General features: G+C 38.1%; 1 protein-coding gene across 1 annotated transcript; it reads right to left on the reverse strand.

Annotated features, from left to right (window-relative positions):
- Positions 1-930: 930 nt before the first annotated feature.
- LOC145772871 (multiple PDZ domain protein-like) lies at positions 931-20153 on the reverse strand. Its single transcript, XM_082584758.1, has 13 exons — positions 20149-20153; positions 19037-19253; positions 12995-13176; positions 9251-9438; positions 8773-8829; positions 7775-7879; positions 7147-7294; positions 6147-6329; positions 5840-5956; positions 5343-5450; positions 5034-5158; positions 4563-4747; positions 931-3506 (listed from the first exon to the last, which is right to left on the reverse strand). Exons 3-13 carry the CDS (start codon positions 13124-13126, stop codon positions 3415-3417), a joined length of 1440 nt encoding a protein of 479 aa, XP_082440884.1. The 5' UTR covers positions 13127-13176; positions 19037-19253; positions 20149-20153; the 3' UTR covers positions 931-3414.
- Positions 20154-25005: the final 4852 nt, after the last annotated feature.

Genomic DNA, 25005 nt, shown 5'->3' on the forward strand with positions numbered 1-25005 from the left:
GTTCGTTGACCTGTTTACTTTCGTTCATTTCGAATCGACTTTCATAGAATAAATACCAGTTCTAATTGCAAATTTAAAACAAAATGTCATGGAAACTCCAATATAGTTTTGTACATTAAACAGAACCCAATACGTTTTTATTTATGTATTTATTTTCCTATTTATTTTGAAATATTGGTTTTCATTAAAACTGGCTTAGCGTTTGTATAGTAGGCTTAGCCTACTTTGTAGTAGGCTTACTACTTCACTACTTTACAAAAAACTGTAACTTTAACAACAAAATATTTTAGCGTGCACGTGCAAATCACTAAATCGACTCCGAACCGGTCGGTTTTGGCGTATCAAATCTACCATGGTAAAGTGCAGATACAATACACGTATTAGCGGCACCAAGCCCCAATTAACAGAACATTTTGTGTGCCCTCAGTTCACCATCCAATGCAGTAGGTTGGACTTTTTAGAATACAACTCTGTCGCAGAAGAATGTGTCAATTTGTGACGTATCAAATTCAGATTGGCTAGTAAAAGAAACGACAAAAATTGCCTATCACTAGTAGCCTACTGTAGGTGTAATTTGCTCTGTTCCTTTTGATTGCTTTTTCAGTAAGTCTATTGTATGCCACATCGTCTCATTAAATGCTCAAAGCGTCACAAGCCTTGCTGCTTTGTTCTGAGTATGTTGTATGTATATACAGTATAGCAGTCAGGCTATTTTCTACTTATTTCTTTCCTCTTTAGTCATTAATTTTAAGCCACCAGCCTAAGTTCGTCCTCTCCTGTAACATTTACAGCACCTTGAAGCATTTCTTGATGGTCCACAAATGGTCCAATTATTTAATATAAAAGCAAATATTTAAAAAGTGAACCTGTCAGACTGCTGAAGCTGTCAGTGAATCAAATCCACTAAACCAACGGTTTGTTTCTTTCTGGTGTATAAATTTAATGCCGAAAAAGGTTAAGGTAAACAAAAATTCAGGGACAATTATTATTGTATAACAGCAGGAAACCACATCGCAGCTGAAGAAAATCAAAGGATAACATGAGGTTGGAGAAGATTGTGTCATGGTTTTGTTTGTTTGAAGAATCAGTATACTGTAGCTATTATTGCAATTAGTTTGAAAGGAATGATCATGGCCAATGTAATATTCGTTACCATCATTGATCTATGGAGCAGAAACGTGGTCACTTAATGAGCGACAAACAAGAAATTTGGCAACAACCCAAACAAGCATGAAGAGAAAAATACTGAACACAAACAGAAGATCACAAATGGGATCATCAGAAAAGAGCACACATCAAAAATGTTGCACAGACAGCGAAACAGTCTAAACTTCTAAAGTGGCCACATGCGAACTATGTGCAGGTTGCAAAAACGAGAAGCAACACATTGGCTAAACTAAATAAAAGCTGAAGTGCTATCTCGTAGTTTCTAAATTTACCGTCTGCAATTGCATTAATAGCTTTTTATGTAGGCCTAGTTCAAAAAGGTCTGCTTTGAAGACAAAAATATGTTTAGCCTGTGCAAACGATTTTGCAATGCCAAAAGCAATGTGGTAGCCTATGTGTGTTATTGCAACGCTGGTCGGCCTACAGTTTCTTGCTTAGTGGATTTAACCAACTGGACATGTATGCAGAAAAGGAGACAAGTGTTACTTGCAAGTGTAACCAAAATGTGACCGGAAGGTCAATTTACGTTTCCCTGCGAATGCAGATGATGCACATATTCAAAATAACACTGGTATTTCGTCCATGATGCAGCGAGGAACAACAGGCGGTCGTAACGTGGTGATGTGTGAATAAGATACAAAAACAACGTTTGAAAAAATACATTCCCAAAAATACTCGTGATTGAAGAGCTACAGTACTATAAGCAATCATACCATCGCTGTTATTGTATTGAGACGACAAACTGCTTTGCATGGCGAAATATAATGTTAATTTAATTGCATTTCATAACAACATTTTATAATAAAAAAGATTCGAAGTAGGAATGAATCAAGCCAGGTCAGTTAAGCAAAGAAAAGTTCGACTGCACGAAGCTCGAGAAAAACTGTCAGTCATGAAGAAATCTATTTAAACAAAACTTGTAGCGTTGAAACGATGTCAAAATTGAAAATAAACTTACAAACAAATTTTTTATTGGAAACATGAAATTAATTACTTTTCACCTCGCTTGGACAATAATTTGTCAACTGGTTTGAGCAGATACAGAACATAACTAGCCGAAAAATTCTTTTCTACACCATACCAACGCGGCTAGACATTGAAATTATGCAAAGATGGCAATTTTTATTGGCTGGGTGAGAGTGTTGTCAGTGGAAGTTGAACAAAGGCTTTTTGTGATATCCACATAGCCTCAACAAGCGGATAGTTCACTGAATTTTTCTAACGATACAATTTTAAAGATACCGAGGTTTAATAGATTGTATATCTGTTCTACATCGAAATGATATGTTTTTCAACAATTTTATGACTCAAAAATGGCTTAGTTTAAATCTCAATCACAACAATTTTTCTACCTGCGAAATGTAGGGTGCATGCAGTCAGCATAATCAAATCAACTGTTCTGTAGACAAGATACAGTAGCCTGAAAAGCTACAAAATTCAAACCGTCAATAATATATGGTGATTATAAAATATCAAAACATTACTTTCTTGATTTCAAACGATCGGATCATCAGTCACGAATGGTGATAACTGAACATCAAATAGCGCATGTTTGTAAACGAAAGCTCAACAGTTCACAATGAAAAACAAACTTTAGTAGGTTATTTGTAGACTCGATCCTAACAAATCGATTATCCTAACAGTTTCTGTAATCTTGTGAAGTTGTACTGTCTAAAATTTCTGCTTATACAGGCTGCAGTTATTCACCAGGCATTAAAGTTTTAGATTTTTCCGCAGTTGAGATCATTCAAGTTTTAACTCATGGGCTTCCAGAGAGACCTTGAACCAACGACTTATCTTAACACCAAATATGGCTTGAGCAACAACGCCACATGCATTTATTTATTTTAATTGCTTGCATCAAAAATCAAGACATTACTTTATAAATTATCTTAGTTTCGCCACTTTATTTCCTGATTAAAGCACGACGTAAACTCTTTAGCTCAATTCGGTTAAAATGCTATTGTAAGCAGTAGCTTAATTTAATACATTGAAATACTGTAGTTTGAAATAGAAATAATCTGGTTTGAAAGCAACAAAATACAAAAAAATTAAAAATGGGCCATCTGGAAAAGAGAGCCAAACTTTCACATAAAAATGAACGAATATGCATTGAGCAAGACCAAGCTTATATTCACAAAAACTACAGTTCCGAAAATCAAACAAATAAAGCATAAAAGTAATTTTTCAACAAGTTGCAGCTTAAAAAAAAAAATTTGAACAAACAGCTGTACAAATAGGAATGGCTTAAGCAGGGATAATCCCAAGGATTACTAAATTAGCTTTCCGCTTGAGCACGCGTGCTGCTTCTTCATGAGTGTAGCCGTCCAGCTTTTCACCTAAGGATTGTTAAATGTTTGTGATATATTTTAAACACAAAAAGTAGCGTACTGTAGGCCTATATTCCTTTCACAGGTGAGCGAAGTTACATTTTTATAAACAATCGTTTTAAAAGATACCAGTAGGCCTATCGCTGGGTGTAGGCTCTAAGTTTCCGTTGGTGTATACAAACCTGTTTTAAAAGCGTTTGATGAAAAAACCAGAGATAAAACCTTGTTACATGAATTAAAGGTAGGCTAAATATAAAACAAATAGTAACCACATCACCTGATAAAGAAGAAGAAATTAAAAGAAAAATTACATTTGGTTGGCAGGCATTTGGAAGAGCGAGCTCAATATTTAAAAGTAAATTACCGATCTCAATGAAAAGAAAAGTATATAATCAATGCATTCTCCCAACAATGACATACGGAGCAGAAACATGGAACTTAACGAAAGCACTAACACTCAAACTACGCACTGCGCAAAGATCACATGAAAAAGTACTCTTAGGCATTACATGGAAAGACAGGAAACCAGCCAAATGGATACGACAACAAACACAAATCAAAGATATCATTCAAACAATAAAAAGTTTAAAGTGGAATTGGGCAGGACATATCATGCGAACAACTGACAACAGATGGACAAGAAGAGCTACTGATTGGATACCGCTTGGCAATAAACGCAAAAGAGGGAAACAGAAAACTAGATGGCGAGACGAACTCTACCAATTCGACAAACACTGGACACAAACGTGCAAAGACAGACAAAATTATAAAGATATGGGGAAGGCCTTCATCCTGCAGTGGAACAACAATGGCTGACAATGATGATGATGATGATGAAATATAAAACCATGCTTGATTAGGCTACTAAAAGTTGGATTAAACCTATACAGAAATTACGTTTTCCCAGTTAAAAAACAGCATTTTTCATTGATTCAACGTGTGCTGATGACTGTACAATTTTGTGCCAACTAGGTTTTAACAACTTTTAGTCTGGAGAAAGCTTAGTGTTGCCCATAATTTTTATCCAATTCAGTTTTCTTGAAATGCACAACTAATTTTACCTACCATTAACTTCCACTAGTTGATCTCCGCTTTTGAGCCGCCCGTCAGCTGCAGCTGCTCCTTCAGTGAAAATGTTTTTCACAAAGATGGGGAGGTTGCCTTTGGGTGATGCCATCCCCCCAACAATGCTGAACCCTAAACCTTCAGGTACTCTGTGAAGCTCAATAGTTGTCTGTGGTTTCTTTGATCTGAAATTGTGTAGGCTACTATTTAAGTGTATTAAACGGGCAGATAACGTACTTTTATATAAATGTTACAATAGTTTTTGCAAGAAAAAATCGTTTTATAAATATTATTTTAAGACAATTCCAGAAAAATATTTTTTTATAGTTTGAGATTTTAGTAATATCTCAATAATTAGAGTTGTGAATTTGTGTAGTATCTCATGATAATAAATTGATTAAGCAGACAAAAGTAATATGGAAATGGAATATTTTTCCCGCAGAAAAAATTCCAAGTAAAAAAATTATTTACTTTGTGAATTGTAGGTCTGTTTCTGCATTCGTCAACGAGGATGATTTGTCAAAAGTATTGAATGTACTTGAAGCTTGCTCTAAATATTCGCACAGCTTTTGAATTTGCTTCCCTCCATCTTGCACCTAAATAACAAAATTCAAATTATTTTATTTCACCATCTTCAAAACGTCAACGATTTGCCACAAAACAAACAATTTCACCAGTGTTGCCAATCATGTTCTTCACCATAAAGAAACAACAGAAGTGGATTACATTAAACGTAGGATATGAATATGTTGGATATGGTTGAGTTGAGTATGGCTATACCTGCATCAAGAAAATTTTATCATCGGTTTTCTTCATCATTTCGACTACTTCGTCGTGACTTTTACCATCTGTGCTCTGCCCATTGACACTAAGGATTTTGTCTCCAGCCTGAAATAAATATATCAAGTCACAAGATAGAAGTGCAATCTGATTTATTATTTAGTTTAAGTAATCGACAAATAGTAGGCTGCTGAATACTGAAGGTACTTGCTGCATTCGAGGTTGACTGAAAAAGCTTATTTCCTTGTTGCGGGATGCTTTAATGAGGATCATGTCTCTCTGTACGCAGAGGTCGAGTTGATTAATTAAAAATCTTAAAGTCGGCCATTAAACTAAAGATATGATTATGTTTTCTTCTTGACAGGCTACCAACATTATCAGCTCTCAAATAGTGAATTTGAAAATGTGATTAGGCCACACAAGTAAAGCATAACTTATAAAAATAAATCAAGGCATGGTATTATTTTCAACAGTAGATAGCGATATAGATTGGCAACCTTTAGCTTTCTGACAGCAGCTCCGCTTTCATGTACCACCGCAACAAATATAGGCACATCTCCGAAAGGTGAACCTATTCCTCCAGCAACACTAATGCCAAGCGACGAGTTTGGCGTCTAAAAAAGAAAGAAAAATCAAAGACGAAAAGAGGTTTTCACACTTGAACTAATTGATGCCTTGTAGGCTATCAATGAAAAAAAAAGAAAACTAAAATGACGGATTAGAAGCAAAAGTTATTCATCATTCACACGTAGGAGCTTTGTGTGAATAAAAATATGACTAAACAAATTATGAAGAAGTGATTACTTTCTCGATTTCTACAAATCTTGAATTGTGTTCTTCCCTTTCCACAGTTGTGATGGACGGTAGGACGAGCTCTTCTGACGATGAACTCGAAGTGAAAGTCATTTTGGGCAGCACAGCAAGGTCTGTGGGAATGCCGGTCTTTGGTCGCCCCATCTTTAATTTCACGCTACCTCCTTTTGCATTCTGCAAAATTAAAATAAACTTACTGACCAAACAAGCAAAACGCAAAACATTCGGTCACGGTTACCGGCGCGCTATTGTTAGTCATGACAAATAAATACGCAAACTGTAAGTTCAAAACTGCTGGTTGGATTAAACAAGGCTGAAAATTTCACGTCAGGTCTGCTTCGACAGCTCATACAATTTAGCAACCTATAGTTAAGAAAGAACGGCACGATCATGGATCAACTCTCTCAACTCAACTTACAGACAACACCAACCCAACAAGAGGACCTTTACTTAGTCAATTTCAGTGAGTTTGCGTCAGTGGTTTAAAATCTCAACTAATATGCGAAAGTGGCAGGATTAAGCTTTCGAAAAAGTTTTATCAGCCCGATAGTTTCCACAATCAATCACATGCGTTGATGATTATTAGAAAAATAGAGTTTTTTCTGACTAGTAACGAAAATATTGAGCAAATACTTGTACGGTATGTTATCTTGCACATCACTCATTGCTACTTTTGTTAAACCTTCAGGGTTGGGTTATGTTGTACTTTCGTAAATAAAAATCTGTGGAAATTATCATTTTACGTCGTACGGTCGTGTTAGTCCTTGGCATGCTGCTTGTTCTTCTGGAGAAGTGAGAATCATATCAATTTTGGTTAATAACATTGTTTTATTTTGTGCCCATTGCGATAACATACACCTACTTTTCACGGCAATTACAAGCGTAACACAACAAAAAAGAAGCAGCGAAGGGACATATCGTCATCGAATCTACTGTTCCCAATTGTTTTGGCGTGACTTTCGTGTCCATTTTAGCGAAAAAAAACTCTTACTTTGAGAAGTTGAGCTCCCACTTCTTGGTTGGCCATTCTGATGTCCGCTCCGTTTATAGCCAGTATTTGATCTCCTTTCTGCATCGTGCCTTCCTTGTCAGCAGCACCGCCTCGAATCACTTCATTTACGAACACTCCAGGGTCGTTTCTGGAAGTGAGGTCAAGGTTTAATAGTGAGATAAAAATTCCAATACTAATAAGACCGTTGATTTTGGTCGTTTGGGGAGATAGTATGTCCATGATAAGATTACGTTAAAGGCATTGTGGAAATAGTAACGGGCACAGTAAAGCTTAACTGTTTTCATCGCAGAAATATGAGAAATGAAATATATTTCTACAATAGTTTTTGTTGGCGTTTTTTAGGTTTTTAGCAACTATTGCTTGAAAGCGTTAAATACATCTTTCTTTTTAAGACAGTTAATCACATAAAGAAGAAAGCACTTGGAAACCATTTAATCTTTCTTGCATAAATATTAATACTGTATTATGATTTGGGATAAACAGAATGTGCAAATGACTGTGTGATAACTGACAGCTTGTCACGTGGTTAAATGGCAACAAATCCCCACCGCTAGTCGTTATGTGTAAGAATTAAAAAAAAACTGTTATCAAGCGACATCGCAATTACCTTCTGCCAACAATGCTCAAACCAAAACTTTTTCCATTTTTCTTTGTTAGTTGAACATCGTATAAATCATAAAAATCTTTATCGTTATTGCTGTTAATTCTTTCCCTGCATTGTAAAAAATCTCATATAAATTAAACGTAATTTGATTCACAATTGTAACGTATCCAATCATCTTAATGGATTCCAAATTGAAGCAGGGGTCTAATTTTGATAGCGTGATACAGATGAAAGAATTTGCAAAAAGATTTCATAGTTTGCAGAACAAATTCGTTTTGCTTCAATAAAGTTTGCACACAAAAAGATTACAATATATTATATGAGACGGTTAGTTTACAGTTTGTGAATAAAAAGTTTTGGTTTCATCTGCCTTTGAATTGACTCTCAAGCTAGCAAGAACATTTTGTTTGTAATCGTTCCATATCATAGGTATAAGTTTGTCGCTTTAGTGGTTTGGCTGCAATCTGCAGCAAGTCGAAAGGCTCATGCTTCCAATAAATAGCTCGGAAATTATTAGCAAACCGGAGATAAACATCTTTCTATTAATTATGTTGAGATTTACGTCTATTAATCTGTAGTTATCGCAAGAGGAGGGGGACATCCATGATCTCTACTGATTGTAGGTTGTTTGTTTTTAAATGAGATCAACTGCACAATTTTATAATATTGCACAAGATTACACATTCCTTTAAAAAAATTAAGACATGCAGAATAGTAATTGCTACCACTTTAATTGACGGTAAATTTCAATTTCACTGAATTACTTTCCAAAAAATCGTGTCTTTTAAAGGCAACAAACAAATATTTAGTTTAAGTGGAGAAAAATTGCATCTTTCAATTTGTAATTTCAGTCTTTTAATTGGTTTACAATGCATCTATAAATCATTTGTCTGCCGAGTCTACGATTTTATTTCTGATCAATTAATTGTATATAATGCTGAATCACTTCCATTTCACATCTACTTTAAACCTCATGCAAGCAATACTAAAGCGTATATCACCAGTAGGACATCGTTGGCAATTTGATTTTTTTCTGATATTTATGAAACCGCTTGGACCTGTTAAATATGTTGAAATTTTCCGTTAGATAAAATGACTTAACCTATTGCCAAAAAGATACCGTAACTTAATTTGATAGTTTTGATCTAATTCCTCAATTTTTGATACATTGCAATAAAATTTTAAAGCTTTCTAAATGACGGTTTCTAGACCTAATTAGCCTTGTGTTAATTAGAAAAAACACATAAGTACGGTGCCGTAAGAAAATGACAGGTTGACATTAAAGCCACAACACAATTTAGTTTATTTATCTTCAAATGAAAACTTTATGGTTAAGACCTAGTCTATGTATCTGCAATAGCAATATCATTAAAGTATTAAAAGCTTTTGTACTTATGTACCTATCTATTAGCAGCTTAGCTGTTAGATTGAGTATCGTTATTAAGCCTGTCATTGATAAACTTTCAGCTTTTTACAGACCTGCTTTCATCTCGTAGCACAATCAGATGAAACTTTCCCGTTGCTTGACGTAATGTCTCTGTTGCTTCATCATGTGTCGCATGTCTCAAGTCTCGATTGTTGACTGACAATAGTTTGTCACCTGGCCACAGACGACCGTCTTTAGCCGCTGCCCCATCATCGTACACTGAATGCACTAGAATCGAGTTCTGTCAGAAAAGTTGCTTTACAAAGCCGGCTTCAAATTAAGCAAAGCTGGAATCGTATTTGATCAGCACTTTACATTTTGGGATGGACGACAAGTGGCTACTCGTGCCCCATCCTGTGAGTAACATCTGCACCTAAGCAGATGCCAAGCGAAACTTGTCAACTAAGAGCTTCCACCCGGACAGCACAGGTGAAGGGGGCAATGGACAAGTTCAGACGCCCCACCATCCCGCAGCTCAACATAGAAGGCTTCCTAACAAGCAAGATCAAAGTTGTGGAGCAGCTTGCCTATACCAACCGGGCACTCGTCATCCTCCTCCAGGAGACCTACTGCAACTCTGCAGATAAGCTAGCTATCCACAATTACACGCTTGTCGGGTCTACCCTAAGCAGGAAGCACGGAATTGCCACGTTTATGCATGAGAGCCTGAAGTGGACCTTTGTCGATCAGTCTCCGACTGATGCCGAGATTGAGTGGGTGTCCGTATGTACTCAGACTACAACATCGTTAATATCTACAACCCTCCACCATCGCGAATTTTGTTATCATCTCTCCCAATCTTTCTTTCCCCCAGTCTCTACGCTGGCGACTTTAACTGCCAGCGCATCGACTGGGGCTACAACAAAACAAGCAGCGACGGAGAATCGCTAGTTGACTGGGCCTCCACGAATCATCTTGCCTTCCTATTCAACCCAAAGGAATCAGCCAGTTTCCACTCTGGTCACTGGGGAACTGCGACAAATCCTGACTTGGCCTTCACGAGTTTGTTTGTTTGTTTGTTTATCTTTATCCTGCATTGCGAGAAAGCGAACGATTGGTGTACGCCTTCCGACGTACACCTGACCCACGCTGCAGCCGACGGCAATGTCTGTTTCCGGTTGTCTACTCTACTTACGACTTAAATTTGGTACTATCGGTAAATTTGGTAAATTTGGTACTTTACTCGAAATTACTCACTGGGTAGGCTACAAGTCAAGTATCCATTACTCGAAATCGATCACTGGGTAGAGGCAATTATCGTAAAGTTTCTTGCCCAGAGAAACAACAGCAAGTGCGGGTGGCTGGAGTCGAACATGCAGGCTCTCGACTGCGAGCCCAACGCGCTAACCACTCGGTCACTGCTGCCGACAAAGTGCCGACAGCTTTCTTCCAGACAGACGTGTGCTTGAAAAGTTTCCACAGTTCCAACATCGGGCATCCCTTATTATCACCCTAAAACTCGTGGCACTTGTCTCGAGTGCACCGATGAAGCAATGGTACTTCAAAAAAGACGATTAAAATCAACACAGCCCCTTGACCAACGAGTCTACTGCACAGCTACCATCACCTGAAACGTGCAACACAGACGAGGCAAACCAGGACTTCTGCAACGCCATAATATTTGCGGCAAAGGCCACAATACCATATGGCCGCCAAACCAGCTACCCACCATGCTGGGACTCTGAGTGTGAAACTCTCTACCCCTCCTACCTAAACGCTACACATGGTACTGCTTCTAACGCTGCTGCTACCGGATTACTTGAGCAGCTGGATGCAAAAAAGCTTGAGCGATGGAACAAAGCCGTCCAATACATTAACTTCTCACACTCAAGACACAAAGCATGGAGCATCAACAACCTCACTGGGCCCTCATCAAACTCTTTTCGCTAGTGCCCCGTTTCTGCAAATGCCATCGCTTCCCAGCTAATGCAAAACAGGGTTTACAAGACAAAGGACTGCAAGGCATCCCGCCTTGTCACTAAGGAGGCACTTGCTCTCTGGCGAGTGGAAACACCACAAAAAGAAACAATCTCTGAAGACTTCACTCAAGAGGAATTCACCATTGCCTTCCGCCTAGTGAAACCACACAAGTCTCCAGAGCCGGACAAGGTCTTCCCTGATTTTGTGTTCCATGCTGGCCCTACCCTAAAGTCCTGATTACATCGATTCCTTTCATCCTGCTTGCACCACATCACAATTCCAAAATCTGGAGAAGAGCTTTAGTGGTTGCTATCCATAAGCATCAAAAGCCACCAGAGGATCCAAGGGGTTATCGCCCGATATCTCTCCTTTGTTTTTCCTTCAAAAATCTTGAAAGGCTAATCTATTCCTGCGTCAACCCAATCATTAACCCGCTCCTCCTAACGGAACAAGATAGGTTCCGGCGCGGAATATCCATTGTACATCAAGACACACTCGACCCAAGACTTGCAAGCTGCTTCGTCTGCTTCCAGACCGACATATGGTCCACATAATCATGGAGCTTGTCAGGAATCGAAGCTTCACTCTCACCACCGGCAACTCACGACAAACGACAAAGCAGACTGGGACGCATGAAAAATGGTGTCCCACAGGGATCAGTTCTAGCTCCTCTTCCTTTTAACATCTACACCCACAACCTGCCAGGCACGGTCTCCGCAAAATACGCATATGCGGATGACCTGGCAATTCTCCATTCAACAAAGTTATGGGAAAACCTAGAAGACACCCTGAGGGTTATAAGCGAATTTTTCGTAAACAATTCTTCGTAAAACAATTGTTCGTAAACAGTTGTTGGTGAAATGAAATCCCTAAAAGAATTTTTCGTAAAGCATTTCTTCGTATACATCAAATCTCCATTGCATGCACGAATAAATGCTTTGGGAAGAATTGTTTTACAAAGAATTAACTTTACGAAGAATTGTTTTACGAAAAATTGCTTACGAAGAATTCCTTTACGAAGAACTGTTTACGAAAAAAACGTCGGACACCCACCCTGAGCCAGGACACAAAAACCCTCTCAGCTTATCTCCAGAAATGGCGACTGAAACTCAGCGAAATCAAAACTGTGGTAGCAGATTTCTATCAACACAATCGGGAAGCTGATCGTGAGCTGAATATCCATAATAATGGAAAACGTATGTCTTTCTGCCCCGAACCAAGATACCTTGGGGTGACATTAGAAGATCGCTCATGTACCGCCACCATTTGGTGTCACTACGCAAGAAACTGTCATCACGCGTTGCGCTACTCAAGCGCCTGGCAGGTTCCAGCTGGGGAGCGACATTGGACAATTTCCCTATTCTTGCAGCCATACAACCCACTGAGCGTCGCCGCGAAGAAGCCACTTGGTCTCTCGGCCAACAGGAGAATCGTGAATTTGGAGTGGAAAAAGGATAAACCCTCGGCCCCAGATGCTCATACGACGACGACGAGCATATTTTACAAATACAAACAATCACTGTGTATGATTAAATCTTACAGCATTGGACTTAAACAGAAACACTGCTTTCTTAATAATGTGCTAAATTAACAAAAATCTTTAAAAAACATCTTGGGCATAACAATTATAAACAATCACGATAAGTACCGGAACCAACAGCATTACAAATATCAAGGATTTGGTCTGGCATCCACAAACGTGATGCCTTTTGTGAAATTATTCAATTCATTTCAAAAAGGTTTAAAGCAAAACCGTTAAGTTATATTTTTATATAGCTTCGTCCACAACTATCCACACCCAATACGGAAAATATTAATAACACACCAAGTAGGCGATCGTAAAGTTAAAATACAGAAATTATTTTCTATAGACTCACCAAAAGACTGTCCGACCCTCCAACGATGCTCACCCCTAGGCCAGAATGCCCCCTGCTTATTTCTATTGTTGTCTCGTGACCAGGTAGGATGGGACATGTTGATGGGTTCACATTCTCTTGGTTTGCCATCATCGATATAGGGCTTAATGCTCTGCTTTGTCCTGATGATACTTCAGACTCATCTGAAGATAAAGACATAACATCATCGTCAGATTTCTTTGCTACCAACTCAGCTAAGGCAAATTTTTCCTTTTGGGCGTCTACGCTAGACATTTCCTTTGGTGGATCCACTACGAATTTGGTAATAGGGACAAAGATTGGTTCACTGCTTGTTATAGGCATAATCTTTTGGAACGATGTGACTGTTGATGTACGAGTAGAGTTGTTGGAGTTTGTGCTGTTGGATTTGATAAAGAGTTTTTCAGCTTTTGTTTCCACCACTTCTACTTTGTGTTTTGTAGAAGAAGATGTCGTTTCAATTAAAGACACTGGCCGAGTTTTCATATTATTGTTGGCTTTCACCCATCCATCGACATTAACGGTGTTACTAGAGCTACTCAGAACATCTGTGGTGGAATAATGCGAATGAGATATCATTGACATGGATTTCGGTCTGAACCGTTCCTGGTGCTTTTCGCTTGTGCTCCGACTTCTGCGTAATAGAGGCTGAGTGCTGTTATCAGTGTATGATAGTTGAATAGTTTCTTTTCCAAGCAAAGGTTTAAATTCAGTCATTCTAGACGTGTTTGAACATTTTTATCAATGAAACAGTAAAGAAAAATGTTCACAAGCTGATGTTTAAAATATGAGTAAAAACATAACTTTATGAACCACTTTAGGCATTTTCAAAAACTTGCATTTCAAACAGTTTGTAGGCTATCCTGCTTATGATAATCCTGCTCGTCATTATTCATCATCTTTCGAAAGTCAAAAAGGTACAGCTTTGTAATAATGTGCAGTGGTTTTCTGTTTTGTATCACCAAAAAAAATTGCATGGCCTGCTATCAATGCCATATCGATAAGCTATGTCAGGGTGGTCCAAGACTGCGAACATGAAGGGCCACATTAGGGTCTGAGAAAAACTTCACGGGCCGCATAGTGAAAAATGATAACGCGTTGCTGAAAGTAGAAACGTTGTTAAATAAAAACTTAACTAGGTTGCGACTTTGAACTTCTTTTCTATAGATTTCGATCTGTTTTAGCTACATTCTTACTGTTCGCAGGCTATGAACATTAACAAATCTTGTCGCTGACAAAATACATTTGCAATGAAAAGACTGAGTTTGCTGTTCTAATCGACCTAATGTTTTGCTGCACGCCTAACTTACTTTTTAACCTCTGCTTGCGACTCAAAAAGTGATTTTCAGCTAGTAAAAAAGATACGATACAATTAGTGTTGGGCGATATTGCAAAAATCGATACGATATTTGAAAAAATACTCGATATTTCGATACTTTTTGATATTTTTGTTCTAATTAAGAAAAGAGTTTCTCTGTCTTCGAAATTAGTGCCGGCAATTGCGGAGGTGATTGCCGACGCAGATGCATAAATGGCACATTAGCGTCGGCAATAAAAATGCCGAGGCCAAACGAGCGCTTGTAAGGTTAGGGTTACACATTCCTCCCAGTTGTTATGCCACAGCCATAGATTTGCTCCGTAGTCAACACCCTGATGGAGCTCTACGAAAGAGGCGTGTGGATGGGTATCAAAGCAAGAAAGTGGCAAAACGTGGACGCTTCATTGCGAACGGCGAAGACAGTGTAGATTTACAACCAAGCGATGAGCCTCTTGATGTGTCGGATTCCAGTGATGACACGACAACCTCATCCTCCGATACAGCTTTTGATGATTCCGATTCTGACAGCTAGTTCTTCATCAAACAGACTTTGTGTTGCTCGCAGTATCCCAATTGTGCCGAAATTATGTGAGTGTATACGTAAATCGAGGCAATCTTCTCGCAGGGAGCTATTGATTTGTTACCGGTCGGTACTTAGTTGAGCAATTCACGTTATTTTATGATAAGTCAACGTCGCTAGATGTCGAATTAATGTAAAACAAACGTAAATTTCTTATTGGGCATTGTTGTTACGCAATATAACCCGACGGGAAAATTAAATCGATTTGTGCTGACTAGAACGTTGAATCAACCCAAGATTAACTTACTTTTCCTCCCCGTGAGTTATTTAACGTGAATTACCGTAACAGCTTGCGTATCGCGTTGTTCGCTTTATCCCTACTTTTGGTATTATTACATCACAATAAATCAAACAGTGCGGTCGTGATAGACTATTCAACTTTTCGCTTCTCGTTTTACATGTTTTGGTACAATTTTTTTCGTAATAAACGTTCACAGCAATTGCCGAGGCAATTTCAACTTTTGCCGTTTGGCCTTGGCAACGTTTTTGTAGGGGTTTGCAGTTACAAGTTATAGCTGTAATAGTTAAAATATCGAACGATATTGAAATAAATATCGATATTGAAAAGATATCGTATCGTATCGAAAATTCGATATATCGCCCAACACTAGATACAATACATAACACGTCAACAAATTAGCAAACCAAAACAATTTATTGTCTTTTGCTTTTGCATATAGTGTCGATCTCTGGTTTAAATTCAGTGGTCGACAGACGTAAGCAGGCATCCAGGGTTTCATCAGCCATTCTGTTCCGTGTTTCGCTTTTTAATCGCTTCATAACGGAGAAAGTGCCTTCATAACGGAGAAAGTGCTAGCAACAAGAGCAAAATATCAACGCACGTTTGTGTCGTCACAAACGGACATTGTTCCCTTATAGTTACCTATTGACCTGATTAATGATTATGCGCGACTTATTTAGGGTTGTGGTGAATGTAATGTATTTATAAAACGTAGGTGTATTTTTAAACCTTGGATTTAGCACTGATAATTCCGGGCATGCACAAAGTGTTCGCGGGCCGCACAAAAGCTTCACGCGGGCCGCATGCGGCCCGCGTGCCAGAGTTTGGACCACTCTGAGCTATGTCAAGTAGATGACAACGAACCGGGTCTGAAAAACCCGAGTTACAATCTTGATTAAAAACATTTGGTTGGCGCATTTTTTTTTAACAAAAACATTTTACTTTAGTTTCTTATCTTCAGCCTCAGGGTAAAACAAAAGCTGGCAGCTTATCACTCGTTACTTGATATCACTAGTTTACTTATGTCAAGAATTTTGCATGTTGAATATTAACTGGCAAATGCGTCATCAACAAAGTCAATCAAAGATTGTTTCTTTCACTGTTGTCTTTGCGCACATTAGCAGAACTAGCTTTGTGACTTAGAAGCTTTTTGGCGTAGGAAACTATCCAAACCATAAGCGACTACTCTTGGGTTTTAAAAAATATATATGTACAGTATATCTACCACCCAAAGATCTTTACTTTTTTGAGCTGTTTACGAAATTGCATAATTATGTGAAGATTAGTTTTGAATTAGTAGCTTACACAGACACAGTTTCCACAACTCAGCAAATACAAGATATCCTTCAATAAAAAAAGCTTGTTTTTGCTGAGCATGCGTTGTGCTATATCAAAAATATCTAGTTGCATATAGTATGCTACTCCACTACATCTGCAAAAAATATTTCATCTATGCAGGACTTTTATTCTAAAAGATTGCAGATAGTTGGTTGTAATCATTGCCAAAAAACGGAAAATAAGATTTGGACGTAGGCCTACTTAATGTTGAAAAGATGGAAAACTAATTACAAACAGATTTTAAAACTTTTTCCAAGTTCTGACTGCTTGGTATAGGCTACTCTTCATCAACTTGGATTACTTCTCTTGCCTGTCTGTGATTAGATCTAACCTAAAAGCCAGACGAAAAGTAACAAAAACAAAGTTTGCTCAAAAGTGATGCAAAATTTATAGACAGAGACCGAACTACTCTTTGACTCATATAAAATATTGTAATGCTGATACCTTGCCACAAAAAGCTATTTTATGATTGATTTTACGAAATGTCCAACGTGTCCAACCATTGAATTGTTCTGATAGAATCAATAAACTGATATAACTTTTTCAAACTTTCACTATCTTCCAACTTGAGTAGCAACGTATAACGAAGAAATATTTTGGTAGAAGACTAATATTCTTCGATGGCTTTGTTGATTTAAGCTGACAATAAAGATAGTTTAGTTCAAGACACGACACGCCTTTGTTTGCTTCGTAAGCTATTTGTCAATACTCAATAGCTGTTTTTACAAAAACTAGAATATTTCGAGTTCTTCTCTACTCAGCTCTTTGTGTTTTATATAATGCAGTACAAGTGTAAACGCAGCTTAAAATGCAGCCTACGCAAGTGTAAACGCAGCCTTTACATTGCAAAATAGAAATTTAGTTTCTTGCACTGTATTGTTTGGTAAGTAGCCAATTTGATAAAAACCCTTTTCCACACAATAGAAACGTAATATCCTACACTTGGCCTCAAGTTAATCCGGGAAGTTGCTTCATTCAGCAAAAATGAACTGGAACAAAACAAAGCATAAATTAAATAGAAAACTCAAGTTGATTTGGCCACTTATCCGCTAAATTCGACAATTCAATTTATCCGTTATATTTTGTCAAAATCGAAAAGAACCAAGTGGCCGAATTAAGCGGAGTTGATTGCACAAGCAGTATCTCTGATGGTTCAATGGGACAAAGCGACGTGAGTTTGACATTGACATGAGGCAATGTCAAATGCAAACAAGTAAGCGCCCTGAAAACATTTCAAAATTTATAAATATTTCTAACTTGCTTTTTCTTTAAGTTAGTATCGTGCATAAATTCAGTAGTTTGATTGAGTGGCAAGAACCTAATAAGAAAATACCCCGATATCTCAACCAGGCATTTGTACTTGTAGGCAAGAACTGAAAGTGTCTAAACCTGTCTCTTACGAGCAGGGCCGTTGAGAGGGTAATTTGGGCTCGGTATCAAGAAAATCTATATGTCACAAAACACAAATAAAGACATTTCTAAAAAACAAGAAATAACAAGACACTCCTGAAAAATAGAAAAAAGCTCCCGTTAAAGGAAGAAGAAAATTCATTGAGGAAAGAGGTAGTTTCCACAAAATCAGGCATTGTCTTTACAAAATAGGTTTGCTACAAACGCCCTAACTCACCTATAGCGGAAGAAAATGTAGTGTTTTCTAGCTCAGACTCCTTAATATATCCCAGTCCCAGCAGGTCGAAAAGTAGCTACACTTGAATCTCTTGTCAACGCAAATGCTTACGAGCAAAAGTGTGATCTAAGATCTAATTGTCTCATGTGGATAGAGTGCCACAACAACGTTTCGATTGAACATTTTAAAGTCAAATGCAGAAGCAAGTCGTGAATTTCAAATGAAAATTCTTTAATTTGTTTTCATATTAAGTGAAAAAATCTCTCGTAAAACGAGCAATTGTTCCGTTGAGGCTGATTTTTTTAATGTGCAGATTTATTTTTGATACTTCATGCGACCTAAACCTATTCTTTGGAGGACAGACAACAATGCTATGCAGATGTAGCTTAAATAGAAGATAAGAAAATGCTTCAAAAACACATTGAATAACAACAGTTTACGCATCGCCTTTTTGCGCTGGTCCATAATTCTATCACTACCTGCGGCATTTTCCAATAGTTCTTCAGCTTTGTTTAAAATTGACGGAATTTAATAATTTTATTGTAAATGGAATGAAACAAGAATAGTAACTTTCTTATAATATTTTATAGCCTTAGGACGAGAGAGGTGCAGTTTGCATTAAACTGTAGAAAAATGGGAGGTTGCTGAAGTTTAGATATTCATGAGCTGTATCCGTATAACAAAAAAAGGCTTAGCCTATGTATGGCTGGCCATACATACATTATTAATTAAGCTACAAACGGCTTTCAACAGTTTTGAATTTACTATATGATAAAATTTAGGAAATTAGAAAGAGTGTCAGAAACAAAATCATACATTCCTATCGATAAATGACTTATAATAATATGTTACGAAATTGACAAACAAGCAGATTGCTAAAGCAATGAAACTATGATTGAAACTGTTCTAGAAAATCAAACCTGCTGTTTTAAGCTGAAGGATTTCCTCTTGTGGGTGGTGTGCTGAAACTGGAGAATTATATCTTTGAAGTGTATCTAAGAACTTGATATTCGCTTCAACCTTATCATCATCCAAAAGCAAAAGCACTTGTTGCAGGAAAATTGAACAATTCTTTGACCGACTTTTCAAAAACCGTTTACACAAAAAATGTACATCAGAATATTTTAGCTGCCGTAACTGAAATGAAATAAGGGAACAAGTTAAGGGGAAATTTGAAGTTAGAATTGAACGGAAATTAGTGTTTTCTTTTTGTTTCTACAAACAGTAGAACAAGCGTAAGACACCGAGCCAAAGAAATCAATCCCTTTTCACATCCATTCATCTCTGGTATGTTTGCTATTGGTTGGTTGGTTTTGAATCTTTATCCTCGGACTGACAAAGCCTTGATAGGTTATTCCTGGTAGTTTCGCATACTTGTAGAGGCTCTTAACGCGGGGCCGGTTACCGAGATTGACAGAGTGAAGTTTTCCGATTGTTGAAGTGTTATTGCCGGGTAATTATTCCATTCACTAAATGCCACTTAATGGAGAGCAGTCCTTAGAATGCGTTGCTCAAGCGCATACCCCGAGAGTCGAACCAGCGCCGCGTGATCTTGAGCCGGGCGCGTAACCACTGAGTTAACGGGGCGGATTAAACATCAGGGCACCGATCGCCATACGTTTGCATCCCTAGACAGCAAATCAGTCCTTTTTTTACATTGATTAGACGTCTGCTGACATCGTTTGTCGTTGCAACATCACAATATGTGAAATGATGAATAATTCAACTTCGTTTATTATTGCTGCTCCTCAAATGGTAAAATCCTTCCTTTCTACATTGATTTGAAGTCTGCAAACGATGTTGAAGACTGATAATACTATCTGCATCTGGGTGTCTGAAAAATTGCCTGAAATTCACACCAGTTAGTAATTTCTCATCACCAACACAAAGGTCATCATAACATTGCAATAACATCTGCTGGCCGTTATGCATCATCTTTGCTTTCTAGCTATGGTTAACAGTCAAAAGAATGTTAAATTCTATTTGATAGTTCAAAGTTGAAATTACCAAGACTAAATCGCCTCAACCTCACCTTCATTGATCGGATTATCCACTTTGGTAAACTTATAGAACAAGCGTTCAATGTGCAGTAGCTTGTTTCACGTTTACAACTTCTTTCACTCTCAAGTTAAAATTACTTTTAATCACTGCATAGTGTTGTAGGTAGGCTTGACTGATTTGTCATAAAAACTAAATAAAAAAGAAAGCTGTTAACTCTTTTAACTCAACTACAGACTGGCAGGTATTGTAAACATCTCTGCACTTATTTTGTATTGACCTTATTTTAGATGGACACTTTCGCCCTGCATTAAAGTCACTTACAATAATTCCGTTTGCATTTCATGAAGACTAATAACTGCGGTTAGTTGATGATGATAGTGCAAATTGCAGGGTTATAAAATAAAAGCAATTTGATCTGATTCAAGCCAGCAAAATCTGTCATTTTTACTTTGGTTCAACGTCTGCAGACTGCCTGTTCAAAACGACTGGTTTTGCTGGCTGGTGTAACAGTTTTATGTCTGAATTTCGTTGGTGTCGTCTTTTGATTCTATTGTACAATCCTGTCTCAACAATGAATTTAATCGTAACTTCGTACAACCGTAGGTATGTTTTTGTTGCATTGCTGTACCAGCCACTTGTCAATCAACCAGAGAAAACAGAATGTGTGTGCAAACTGCGTGACTAGGAATTTCCTGTAAACGACACTTCAATGCTCATACACACCAGAAAATTCGTGCTAAATGCTTGCAAACAATGCAATGATGACAGCTTCAATTAAAAGCAGTGGCGCGGGAACTATTTTTCTCTAGGGGGGGCTGAAGCTGTCGTAGTGCTGTCAGCTTCTGGGGGGCTTCGCCCCCCAGACCCCCCTTATGTGGAATTGCCAACAAACGAAAAGCGGCAACAACAAAGCTGCTGTTCAGGAAATTCAAATGAAAACGAATAAATTAGAAAGTGATATGGAAAGAACGGTTTGTGGAAATGAGCTTTCACAAGCTTCCGAAGATTGATTTTCGCTCAAGTGTTTTCTGTATGAACTGTGTCATGAGTTCTTTGACATCGACAGTGTATTGGTGGACATGCATCAACGCAAGATGAGTAGCCTAAGTCTTTTCTGTGTCATTGAGCTTCTCAACCACGTTTTCAGGCGTCTAGAGCAGAAAAAGAACTTTTTGATGATGCAGCTCAAAACGGGAGGCAAAGGCAGAGCTCCACAAATTTTCGCGTTTCTTTGAAAAGGTCTCGTGTTTGAGGGTGTAGTTGCGATAGTATCTCAGCAACCTTTTGAACGGAGTTCGCGGATTTTCCACATAACATCGCTGAGCAAAGTAAGTTCCGTTTGTAGGCTATCTTTTCTGATGGCATCGGGTAAGCTGATCTCAGTATCAGATCTTTTCTCACCGTTTGCACAGCTCAGAAGGGCCTTCTCTCTGTTGGCTACTGTAAGCAGATCCGCCTGGTTGATCTTCGATCAAGCTCAATTTGAACCAAATCAAGGGCTTCGATGTAGGCCTACGGCCTTATTGCCGTTTCCACGCTCCTTCTCCCGCAGACGACAAAGCATCCGATTCCTCTGTGTTTCGAAATCGAGTTTTGTTCACTTGGGGATCCTTTGGCGTCTTTAGGTTATTGACAGACGCAAAGACGTTCGCTACTTCCATAAGCTTAGAAACGGATTCATCTTTTCTGAGATTTTTGACTCATTCGCGGAGAATGGTGATTGATTTTAAAGCTGAAGAAGCAGAGATCTTGTTTTGGAGCTGTCTTGCGACGGCTTCTGCAGGCTGAAAAACTTCGCCGCTGCAGGTAATCGCAAAATAAAGCCGCATTGCTTATTTTACCAAGCCGAATATGTTTGCACGTGCGTCTCCTCTTATTGCATTATCTTCTGTCATGTCGGTCAGATATGACAAAGCAATATCATGTATTACTGCAATGTTCAGAAGTAAAGCATGAAATGTAGATATTGCAGAATGATGTCCAATAAACGATGGACCGCCGTGTTAGTAGGGAGGTTGGCTAGTACTGCTACTGATACTGCGAGGTATAGCTCCTTGTGATTGATGACTCATTATTGTGAATGATGAGCGTGACCACACGTAACAGGAACTCGATTCATCGTAGCAATTATTGTTCAAAATTTTTCTGAAAATATGTTATGTACCTTAAATTGTAAGAATTTTGTAGGGGGGGCTGAAGAAATTATTGAAAATTCCAGGGGGGGCTGAATTTTCTCTAGGGGGGGCTGCAGCCCCTTGAGCACCCCTACTTCCCGCGCCCCTGATTAAAAGGTTTTTAGTTCAGATAATTGTGGAGCTAACTACGTCTACGCATGTGACGTATTGCCTGGTGGCAAACACGATAATAATAGTTTTGAATATAAAGTGGCGAAGCTTAATTTAAATTAATACTATCTGTTTGGGTGCTTGAGCTGTTAGAGAAAAAATATTTCAAGTTTCGACACAAAATCTCTTGCCTTGATTTCGTTTCATTTTGCGCTAAAGTTCCTTGCATTAGATCACTGATACTTGAACCGTTTTGCTCCATTCTTCACTTCCTTCACCTGCATCAAATAAACTTGGGATCTCTCGAAGGATTCATAAGCAGGTTTTTTGAAAACTACAAAAGCCTCTCTCGTGTAGTGTTTTCAACGCTTCTTTTTCTATTTTTTGTTAAGTGTTTGGTAGATGGTAGGTGACTTCTGGAAATGGCTTGAAAATAAATAACTTTTTTCGGATGTAGGTGATTGAACGAAATCACTAATGCAAGAGTAAGCTTGCATTTCAGTTTGTGCTTAAGTTAAGTGGCCTTCACAAAGCTTTGAGAAATGCGGTATCGTCTTGCAGGGGTTGTCAACTTTTTTTTTAAGTAGGCGTACCGTACCTGGTAGCCTACCTCCAGTGGCGTAGCCAAAGGGGAGTTTTGGGGGTTACAACCCTTCCTTTGGCTCGCGTGTGACGTCACGATATTGAGAATGATGCTTTCAGTCTCTATGTCTCTAAAACAAAGTTTGCCTAATTGTAAACGAAACTGCATTAAAAGAGCGAGTTTTGCTAATACCAAACATTCAAATATCTCAGCCAGGAATTAGCAACAAGAAAACATAGCGACTTAGCTTTATTACCAAAAAATGCCCAAGAAAACAAGATCTTATCCTTTTGCTATGTCACCGGACAGCACCATTTTACAGGAATATTTATAGCCTACCCACATTTTTGTTGAAAATGCTCTCAGAATGCATCAAATTCAAATTAATTTTTTAAAATTTTTTGGGGGAGGCCCTCCCAGACCCCCCGCTGCTGGGTTTCTCCTTTGCCGAAGACGCCGTCGGGCTTCGCCCGCCGGCCGTCAAAACCCCTCCCCTTTCAAAATTTCTGGCTACGCTACTGCCTACCTCTAAGTCATAAAACAAACAGCCCGAACCCTCAGTAAGCTTATATAAAACAAAATCTGCTTTTAATGTGATATGTGCTACAGAACAGTCGATTTCTATGGTTTCAATCTAATTTGGTCATGTTGCCATTTCAAAATTCAAAAAGTCTTCTGTGATGGTCAAAATAAAAAAGTTAACTTCAGCTTATACTTTATGTTGAGGTATGATATAAAATGATTCAACTTTGTTTACAATTCTCTTTTGTAAATTCTGAAAACGTGTTTGCTTTCCTTAACCCAATTTTAGATGTTCAAAAAAGCTAAGAATGGCGATGCTGAAAAAACTGAACTTTATAGCCGACTTTGGTCATGCAAAGTGGTTTATTGCAACAAATGAACTAGACCAATAATTGTTTGAAGTCTAAGTATAAACAAATACATTAAATGTGAAAACATACTCTGCTTCCTAGGTTTTTATTTCAAATTCCTAGGTATGGTGCTGATTCAGCAAGTTTAAGCGCTTATAACTATTTTATTACAAGTCACATCTTTGTCGTCTTTTGACAAAAGATAGAAAATTTATCTTGAGTTATGAAAATTGTCATTCAATTGCTTAAAAAAATTCTTACTTTGAAGCAATATATCAGGGCTACTCAACTGGCGGATCGCGGTCCGAATCCGGACCTTCTGGGTGTTTATGGTGGACCTTGAGCTTTTGGTAGAATAACCTCATTGCCACGTTTCAGGGCTTCTTTAAACAGATTTCTACTGGGAGGAAGCAGTTTTTACTGTGATTATCTTAGTTGTTGGGGGGCTTCGACTCCCCTACATTTTCTCAGAAATCTAATTCGAGTTACATTTTAACTAAAAAAGTGGTTTTGTACAAATACTGTAGTTTAACTTTCGTGGTTGCGTGTGGAATAACTTATTCACTGGACCGCTAAAAATATTCAACTTGTCAAGCATGACCTGTGTTAAAGTTAGTTGAGTAGGCTAACCCTGCAATATACAGACGAGGCTTTTTTTCAGCATGTTTAAAATAAAGAAACACTGCTCTGTTCGTTTTTTCTCACTTTCTTACTTCATCAGCGTTTGCAGTTTCTCTCGTGGGATTGAAAGCTGATAACGATTTTAGGATTTCCCAGTCTGCGATTGTTGTTGAAGTGTTGTTACCGAGGAATTATTCCATCCTTGACAACTTTTGGGAAACCTTCATAATAAGGAAAAAGTGGAGACATTCTGGACGATTGAAGTATTTTTGCTCTTTTTTCAACCTTCATCAGTTGCTAAGAAAAAATCATTATTTCTCTGTTTTTTGAAGGCTTATGAGCAAGTTTTTTTTTCTCGTTAAATCCGTTCCTGACTTTGAACACCTGTCTCCATTTGGCGTTGGTTAGATTAATTCTTAATGTAATGTGATTTTAAACGAACCAAGAGCATGCAAGAAACTTTTTACGATAACATAAAAAAAGTTTTCTTGATTTTGGAGGGTACGCGTGTTCAAGTTACCCCTTGG

The sequence above is a fragment of the Aplidium turbinatum genome, chromosome 1 (assembly GCF_918807975.1).
Source record: "Aplidium turbinatum chromosome 1, kaAplTurb1.1, whole genome shotgun sequence".
NCBI classification, from domain to species: Eukaryota; Metazoa; Chordata; class Ascidiacea; order Aplousobranchia; family Polyclinidae; genus Aplidium; species Aplidium turbinatum.